Below are 9,461 nucleotides of genomic sequence, written 5' to 3'. Positions count from 1 at the left end.
TTCACTGCTGTGTGTGTGTGTGTTCACTGCTGTGTGTGTGTGTTCACTGCTGTGTGTGTGTGTTCACTGCTGTGTGTGTGCACGTTGGATGGGTTAAAGCACAAATTCCGAGTATGGGTCACCATACTTGGCTGAATGTCACTTCACTTCACATCACTTATGTTTAGGGTTTTGTTTAATTATTTGAACTTCTGCATAATTTACTGTTGTTAGAGTGAGTACCGTACATGTAACAGTTGTAACGACATCTCCTTAAAATAAAGCTGTTGTAAACCTGCCCCCTTCTTTGCATCGTCAGCACATGCTTCAGTGCTCTGAGAGTGTTTATAGTGCTGTGAGTTTAACACTTCATGACTGAGAGCAGAACACAACACAATCTTCATCATCACACAAGACACAACAACAACAATGAACAACATCATCATCCTCATCTGCACCATTGCAGCTTTTATTCAAGGTGAATATTATGTTTTGATATGAATAATACGCTATTGTTGTTTATTACCATATTAATAGGTTACCAATATTCTGCTATAAAGGTGATTTACTGACAAACTGACTTTATTTTATTTTCTTCAGAATCCAGAGGAGTCACTCTGACTCAACCTGAAGTTAAAACTGTCCAGCTCGGTCAAACAGCTACAATAGAGTGTAACATCGATGTAGGAATATACAGCACCCACTTATACTGGTATCAGCAGAAACCTGGAGAAGCTCCTAAACTCCTCATATATTATATAAACAACCTCCAGTCAGGAACTCCATCTAGATTCAGTGGCAGTGGAACAGCAAATACTGGAAAAGATTTCACTCTGACCATCAGTGGAGTCCAGACTGAAGATACAGGAGATTATTACTGTCAGAGTTACCACAGCATCAACAGTAAATATGTGTTCACACAGTGATAAAGAGTCGTACAAAAACCTCCGTCAGTCAGAGTCACAGTGACTGCACTGATACAGCTGAGAGATACTGCAGCTGCTGATGGATGTGAATCATCTCAAACACTCTTGTTTGTAGATCATTATATTATAATACAGAACACTATCTATCTGATAATGAATTTAATCTGCTCTGGTTAGGTTAATCGCTATGATGGCTGAACAAAAAAGGCTTAACGCTCAACATCTCAAAAAATGAACCGTTGCAAAAACGTAATCAGAATTAGCTTTATTGCCAGGTATGTTTGCACATACGAGGAATTTGTTTTAGTGACAGTAGCTCCACAGTGCAACAGAATGACAGCAACAAGACAAGACACAGATAATAAAAAATAAAAATAAAATAATGTACAAATATACAAAAATGGACAATGTGCCAAATAGCACAAACACAATAAACAAAATAGTTAATTCAGTATATACAGGTATGTTAGGTATGTAATTAACCTTTATTATATTTTAAAATAAAATACTGTAACACTTTTAATGACCAATTCTCACTATTAATTAGCATGCATGTTACTAGCATTTTGGCTCTTCAGTGGTACTTATAAAGCACATTTTAATGCGTTATTCTGCATGAACATATTTTACATACTTTTATACTCCATAACTATTAATAAGCAGAAAAGTAAGAGTTTATTCAGGCAAATGTCTTAGTTAATAGTTGTTTAATCATGAGAACTGAATTCAAATAAAGTTTTCTCTGGCTTGTGCAAAGTTAAGTTTGACCTGTGTTGCGGTTAGTTTAACCACTATAGAGGATGAACAAAATAAAGTCTTGATGCTGAACATCCCAAAATATCATCCATTGTCAACAGAGTTGCAGTCAAAAACTGAATTAACTGAATTATTATATTTAACAATTAAAATACAAAGAATCAAAACATGTTATTTGTGATATTCAGATTGTGTGACTAAATTATTTCACTGGAATTAGAAATTAATCAATGAGTTATATTTTTGTATAAACTGTGCTTCTCTTCTTTTTTCTATGTATAATATACATGTGATAAACTATCACATGTATATTACTAGCCACACTTTGAAAAAGTTAATAATTCAGTTCCCTGTCGATACTGAAAAAACAAACAAAAAAAAATTGTTGGATTAACATAAACAAATATGTACATTGTTTGCACATATTAACTCAACATTATTTATATTTGTTAAATTAACCTGATTTATATATGTTCAAGTTACATCATTTATATTAGTTAAAGGAAGATGATCCATACATGTTAAAGCTATAATTTGTTATACAAACAGGATTGTTATGTTTTTCATTCATATATGCAATGGTTTCAATAAAACTCAACATTAACAACATTACTACTGTAGTTTAAAGTTAATAAGACAAGGAAAACATTTCTTGAATTAAATCACTGTAAGATTTTGTTTTCAGTTTTAAACGCAGTAAGACAAATCAAATCACTGTATAATTTTAACAGTGCAATTATTTGTTATTTTCAGAGTATGGGATGAATGGATGATTATGAACTATGATATTTTCTGTCAATAGACCAGATACAGTAAAATGCAACAATTCACCATCAAACAGGTGTAGTGAAAAGATGAACAGTAATGAGTAAACATGTTTTTTTTCTTCTTTATTTTCAGTTTTAAAAGCAGTAAGGAAAGACAAATCATTGTATTATTCTGAATACGTACATGGATCTTGGATTGTACGTCCAAAATGAGGATGCTTGACTTTATAATGGTTTAGTAGTGCCAATCTACTGGAAACTGCTACGGAGCACCCTTTACACTGCCACATTCACTAGAGAGAGAGACAGAAAAAAAGAAGGAATTTTTCATAGAGAGAAATAAGTAAAAAACTAAAATAATAATCAAATATAATTGCAGTATATTGAAAGAAATGCTCACCACTACTATAGAGCCTTTGCAAATCAAATAGTGAATAGATGAGTATCAGATATCTGTAAAATATTAAAAACAATGCATTAGTTTTAAAGCAATAACATTTTAAGGAGGTAAGGCTCCCTAGAATTCAGCATATTTCCTTCTTAATTTTCAAATTAAACTGATAAAACCTTTTTAGTAAGACTTAAGAATTTTTTCATTAGTGAACAGTATTAGAATAAAGGATCAACTAACATGAACTAAAAATGCAAAAAAACAAACAAACAAACAAACAAAAAAACTTTGTTACAGTATTTATTAAGCTAAAATAAGTCATTTATTGTTTGATAGTTTGATGTGCATTAACGTTTACAAATATAACTTTTCATTGAGTGGAGGTAATAAAATAAAAGACATTAAAAATAAGCCAGTTATCAGGTCTTTCAACAGTAAAAATGACTGTAAAACAAGTCAGTGCACTAACACAATGAATGGAAGAAAAGCGCAACACGCAAAATGGCAGAATATGTCCGCCTTCTAAATAAAAAAGTTAGGCAGTTAGGCTAATCTCTTAAAGGACAATGCAATGGTATTCTCCATATCTTACCTTCATAGCCATGAACACTTTTTTAAAATCTTATAAAATTTTAAAGCAACTCTGTGCGGTAAAATTCCCATTATTAAAGGTTCACTTTTCATTCATGAAGACGAGATGAAGAAATATGCTAAAAATGTGTCTCGGCGAAAAATAGACTTTTTAAGATGAAAATGAAATGACCATTATAACTGTCACGAATCCTGGCCATGCACTTCCACTCATTCACCACCAGAGGTCACCCGTTCACCACATGGACTTTTCACACTACACAACACATTGGACTCCATTTCCCACTATGCATTGCACAGATCAGCTGTCACCATTCACTCATCACACATACCTGATCACCATTTCACAATCACCATCACTCTATTTAACCTGGGACTTGCTCTAGCTCAGGGCCGAGTATTGTTAGCGTTTATCACTCTTCTAGCGATAGCAACTCTACAGAGCCATAATTCTAGTCCTAGTCTTGCCTTGTTTTCCTGCCGTGTCTGACCCTGCCCGTGTTTCCTGGATTTACCCCTTTGCCTTGCCGTTTGGACTGTGTTTGCACCTCGTTTGGATTATTGCTTTCGACTCTGGATTATCTCTCTGCCTTGCCCCTTTGGATACTGTTCGCTGATCGTTGACCCACGCTTGCTCCACGGATTGCTCTGTCTTGCCCTTGCCATACCTGTTTGCCGATGTCTGACCCTGCCTGTTTCTGACCATGTTTCTTAATAAAGCTTTGCACATGGATCCGCACGTCTCACGTCTCATCAGCCCCGTAACAGAATACTCGGCCACACAAGGATCCAGCGGCTTTTCAAGAGAACAATGGCCAGGTATGGACTCTGCACGGCTGTTATTAACCCTCGAGCAGGGCTCGCGACCGCTCGAGGATTATATTCAGGAGTATTTAGACCTTGCCTATTTTTCTGATCTGCCGGACTACGCACTCATAGACTTTTTCTGTGAGGGCATTAATCAGCCGCTCAAGACTCAGTTAATCCGCGAGGGTCCCCGTTCATCTCTCAGTCAATTTATGGACTATGCCTTGCTGTGTGTGGGCTCTCCGTTCACTGTGGGTGTCGCGGAGGAATGCAACACCGCACTCACTCACAAAATGGCGGCAACAACAACACCCCTTCACGTCATGCCTGCCAAGCCAGAGTCTGCTCACGTCATGCCTGCCAAGCCAGAGTCTGCTCACGTCATGCCTGCCAAGCCAGAGTCTGCTCACGTCGTCGCTGTCAAGCCAGAGTCTGCTCACGTCGTCGCTGTCAAGCCAGAGTCTGCTCACGTCGTCGCTGTCAAGCCAGAGTCTGCTCACGTCGTCGCTGTCAAGCCAGAGTCTGCTCACGTCGTCGCTGTCAAGCCAGAGTCTGCTCACGTCGTCGCTGTCAAGCCAGAGTCTGCTCACGTCGTCGCTGTCAAGCCAGAGTCTGCTCACGTCGTCGCTGTCAAGCCAGAGTCTGCTCACGTCGTCGCTGTCAAGCCAGAGTCTGCTCACGTCGTCGCTGTCAAGCCAGAGTCTGCTCACGTCGTCGCTGTCAAGCCAGAGTCTGCTCACGTCGTCGCTGTCAAGCCAGAGTCTGCTCACGTCGTCGCTGTCAAGCCAGAGTCTGTCACACCCAAGGATTTAAGGTCAGTCCTTCAAGTTCCCTGTCTGATATCCAGTGTGATGGACCCACCACTGATGTCAGTGCGAGTAGCTGGCATTCCCAGGGCCTCAACCCTGGCTGTTACAGAGACTGTTCCCCTGACCTCAGTGCTTCCCATTATGGCGGTTGCCATTTTGAGTGTATGGGCTGCACACTGTGCTCCTGAGGCCTCTCCTGTCCACGAGTCTGCTCCAGTGCCTCCAGAGGTGACGGCTTCCGCTGCAGAACCTCCCGAAGTGGTGGCACCTGTTCCTGAACTCACGGTCTGCCCTGTCACGGCCACGGAGGCTGTTCCTGAATTCACTGTCTGCCCCGTCACGGCCACGGAGACCGTTCCTGAACTTACTGTCTGCCCTGTCACGGTCATGGAGACCGTTCCTGAACTCACTGTCTGCCCCGTCACGGCCACGGAGACCGTTCCTGAACTCCCTGTCTGCCCTGTCACGGTCATGGAGGCCATTCCCGAACTCCCTGTCTGCCCTGTCACGGCCACGGAGGCCGTTCCTGAACTCCCTGTCTGCCCTGTCACGGCCATGGAGGCCGTTCCTGAGCTCACGCCCTGTCCTGTCACGGCCAAAGAGGCCGTCTGTGAGCTCTCGCCCTGTTCTGTCACGGCTAAAGAGGCCGTCTGTGAGCTCTCGCCCTGTCCTGTCACGGCTAAAGAGGCCGTCTGTGAACCTTCGCCCTGTCCTGTCACGGCTAAAGAGGCCGTCTGTGAACCCTCGCCATGTCCTGCCATGCCCCCTGAGATCATGAATGCTCTCCCTGTATTGTCTGTCTCTGCTCTCCCTGTGTTGTCTTTCTCCGTTTACCCCAGATCTCAGACTCTGCCATGGTTTCCTGCCCAGTCTGCTTCCTGGCGAGGGTCTTCTGCTCAGGTCTGGTGGTCCTCTGCCCCGCCATGGTGGTCTTCTGCTCGGGTCTGGTGGTCGTCTGCTCCACCGTGGTGGTCTTCTACTCCGGTCTGGTGGGGTCCTGGTCCGTCTACTCCGCCCTGGTGGGCTCTAGCCGTTTACCCCAGATCTCAGACTCTGCCATGGTTTCCTGCCCAGTCTGCTTCCTGGCGAGGGTCTTCTGCTCAGGTCTGGTGGTCGTCTGCTCCGCCATGGGGGTCTTCTGCCCGGGTCTGGTGGTCGTCTGCCCCACCGTGGTGGTCTTCTGCTCGGGTCTGGTGGTCATCTGCTCCGCCGTGGTGGTCCTCTGCTCTGGTCTGGTGGTCGTCTGCCCCGCCGTGGTGGTCTTCTGCTCGGGTCTGGTGGTCGTCTGCTCCGCCCTGGTGGGCTCCGGTCCTGTCTGCTCCGCCCTGGTGGGCCTCTGCGCTGTCGGTCCTGACCTGGCCTCTGGCTCCGCCCTGGTTTCCTGCTCTGCCGGTTCTTCCTCAGGGACCTGGCCCTCCGTCCCTCCCCCTGCTCCGCCTCCGCGCCACCGCCCTCCTGGATTGTTTAGGAGCGTCTGGAAGCCGCTCCTTGGGGGGGGGCTATGTCACGAATCCTGGCCATGCACTTCCACTCATTCACCACCAGAGGTCACCCGTTCACCACATGGACTTTTCACACTACACAACACATTGGACTCCATTTCCCACTATGCATTGCACAGATCAGCTGTCACCATTCACTCATCACACATACCTGATCACCATTTCACAATCACCATCACTCTATTTAACCTGGGACTTGCTCTAGCTCAGGGCCGAGTATTGTTAGCGTTTATCACTCTTCTAGCGATAGCAACTCTACAGAGCCATAATTCTAGTCCTAGTCTTGCCTTGTTTTCCTGCCGTGTCTGACCCTGCCCGTGTTTCCTGGATTTACCCCTTTGCCTTGCCGTTTGGACTGTGTTTGCACCTCGTTTGGATTATTGCTTTCGACTCTGGATTATCTCTCTGCCTTGCCCCTTTGGATACTGTTCGCTGATCGTTGACCCACGCTTGCTCCACGGATTGCTCTGTCTTGCCCTTGCCATACCTGTTTGCCGATGTCTGACCCTGCCTGTTTCTGACCATGTTTCTTAATAAAGCTTTGCACATGGATCCGCACGTCTCACGTCTCATCAGCCCCGTAACAATAACCAGGAAATGGCAGATTCAACGTAGTTTTTCACGTCTTTTGATTTATTATAAAATAAATATTTTAACAAATTTAGAACTTTGTCACAATGAAGTATAAAGTATAGAAAGTGCAGGAAGTCACAAAGTCACAGCCTATAATGCTGAATTATTTAAATACATATATAGTCAAATACAAATGAAATAAGTTGGAATAACAAATAAATAATGCATTCAATATTTTGAAATGTTTATATTTAATTTAATAACTAGGCTACATCGTTTAAGTTTTATCCAACACAGACCTGTAGTTTTGTCTGAATTTAGTCTGAATCACTTAATGCACAGCTTTATTTTGACATCGGCTCGTCAGATGATTTATTCCTGAAACAGAATACGTGGACGTTTGGTCATCTTAGACAAACAAAACTTTTATCATAATTGTGAATGGATTATGTAGAGAAACAAATTTTGCATCTCCGTCGTTGGGTTGCTCGATAAAATCAGTACATAAAAACATTACCTCAGTTAAAAAAAAACTTCAAAGGGACTAACGTTAATAACTGTTTCTCAAATGGCAGTTCAGTTCAAAGTTTTAATTACTTTTTCACACTGTTGAAATCCACTTCCAGCTCCAAAGCGAGAGAGAAAATGGCGACTGGAGAGCAGTTAATTAGTTTTCCTTGCATGTTCCAAGGGGGCGGAGTTTCCAGAGAAAACATAACTAAATTATTACATTTCAACATGATTCATTCTAAAAAGTTGAACATCATTCAACATTAACTGAACGGCACAAGACTAAAATATGTTTTGATGAGAAACATAAATTAATCATGTTGGAAATACCAAATGCATTTTTGGAAATTCAACAATCCCCCATTGTCATTTTTTCACTGATAGTAGAAACACCTCAGCTGATGACAACTCTAAATAATATAGCTTTTGTCAAATGTTTTTCAAATGTAAAAACTCCTTCACTCAAAATAAAACGTAAAAATGTGTTTCTGTCTCACATAACAACATGACATTGACTCACCACTGAATCAATATTGATTTCAGACATGAATCTATATTAATTGTGCAATCTTAGTTTAAGTTTATTCAGTTGAAATCAATTTATCATTGAGTCAAAGTGTATTTCATCTTGCTGATATGTTATAAGGTTTAGAAATAGCTGCTTTATTCTACATAATGGTGGTCCTCCCTCGTGAATATCATATGATGTAATATAAATGAATATAATAAATGAATCATGAGTGAGAAATATTTCTGAAGAGGATGATTCTAAGAAGGTTTTTGTGTCGTGCTGCATTCAGTGTAAAGTTCTTATTTTGATATTCTGTACTTTATTTAAAGGTGATGTTGTTGCAGTGTAATTACATAAATAAATACTGAGTAATATTAATTACTTTAAACTTACTTTGGGATTATGGTTAGGGTTTTGGTTTAATTACTTGAAATTCTGCATAATTTACTGTTGTTAGAGTGAGTACCGTACATGTAACAGTTGTAACGACATCTCCTTAAAATAAAGCTGTTGTAAACCTGCCCCCTTCTTTGCATCGTCAGCACATGCTTCAGTGCTCTGAGAGTGTTTATAGTGCTGTGAGTTTAACACTTCATGACTGAGAGCAGAACACAACACAATCTTCATCATCACACAAGACACAACAACAACAATGAACAACATCATCATCCTCATCTGCACCATTGCAGCTTTTATTCAAGGTGAATATTATGTTTTGATATGAATAATAAGCTATTGTTGTTTATTAACATTTTAATAGGCTACCAATATTCTGCTATAAAGGTGATTTATTGACAAACTGACTTTATTTTCTTTTCTTCAGAATCCAGAGGAGTCACTCTGACTCAACCTGAAGTTAAAACTGTCCAGCTCGGTCAAACAGCTACAATAGAGTGTAACATCGATGAAGGAATATACAGCACCTACTTACACTGGTATCAGCAGAAACCTGGAGAAGCTCCTAAACTCCTCATATATTATATAAACACCCTCCAGTCAGGAACTCCATCTAGATTCAGTGGCAGTGGAACAGCAAGTACTGGAAAAGATTTCTCTCTGACCATCAGTGGAGTCCAGACTGAAGATACAGGAGATTATTACTGTCAGAGTGCACACATAATCAGTGGTAGCTGGGTGTTCACACAGTGATAAAGAGTCGTACAAAAACCTCCGTCAGTCAGAGTCACAGTGACTGCACTGATACAGCTGAGAGATACTGCAGCTGCTCTACAACACAATCATACTCAACACTGATCAACACAAACACTAATAGCACATTATCATTATAACATAAATATGATATTCCTGAAGAAATGTTTTAGATGTAAAATATGATGCC

General features: G+C 41.3%; 1 protein-coding gene across 2 annotated transcripts; it reads left to right on the top strand.

Annotated features, from left to right (window-relative positions):
- The first annotated feature begins 352 nt into the window (after positions 1-352).
- LOC306866368 (uncharacterized protein) lies at positions 353-7,079 on the top strand. 2 transcript variants are annotated; one of them, XM_079411539.1, is made up of 3 exons: positions 353-457; positions 580-882; positions 2,562-7,073. In XM_079411539.1, exon 3 carries the CDS (start codon positions 4,115-4,117, stop codon positions 6,731-6,733), a length of 2,619 nt encoding a protein of 872 aa, XP_079267665.1. In that variant the 5' UTR covers positions 353-457; positions 580-882; positions 2,562-4,114; the 3' UTR covers positions 6,734-7,073. The 2 variants fall into 2 exon arrangements, with proteins under 2 accessions (XP_079267665.1, XP_079267666.1); XM_079411540.1 differs by lacking the exons at positions 353-457; positions 580-882 and having other exon boundaries at positions 3,469-4,947; positions 5,007-7,079.
- The last annotated feature ends 2,382 nt before the right edge of the window (positions 7,080-9,461 follow it).

This window comes from Barbus barbus (genome assembly GCF_936440315.1).
Source record: "Barbus barbus genome assembly, chromosome: 48".
Lineage (NCBI taxonomy): Eukaryota > Metazoa > Chordata > Actinopteri > Cypriniformes > Cyprinidae > Barbus > Barbus barbus.
Note: the sequence above shows the minus strand (reverse complement) of the source record. Positions and strands in the feature narration are given on the sequence as shown.

Excerpts from the sequence above, each read along its gene's own strand:
- LOC306866368 (XM_079411539.1), top strand. The coding sequence starts at position 4,115 with ATGTTTCTTAATAAAGCTTTGCACATGGATCCGCACGTCTCACGTCTC.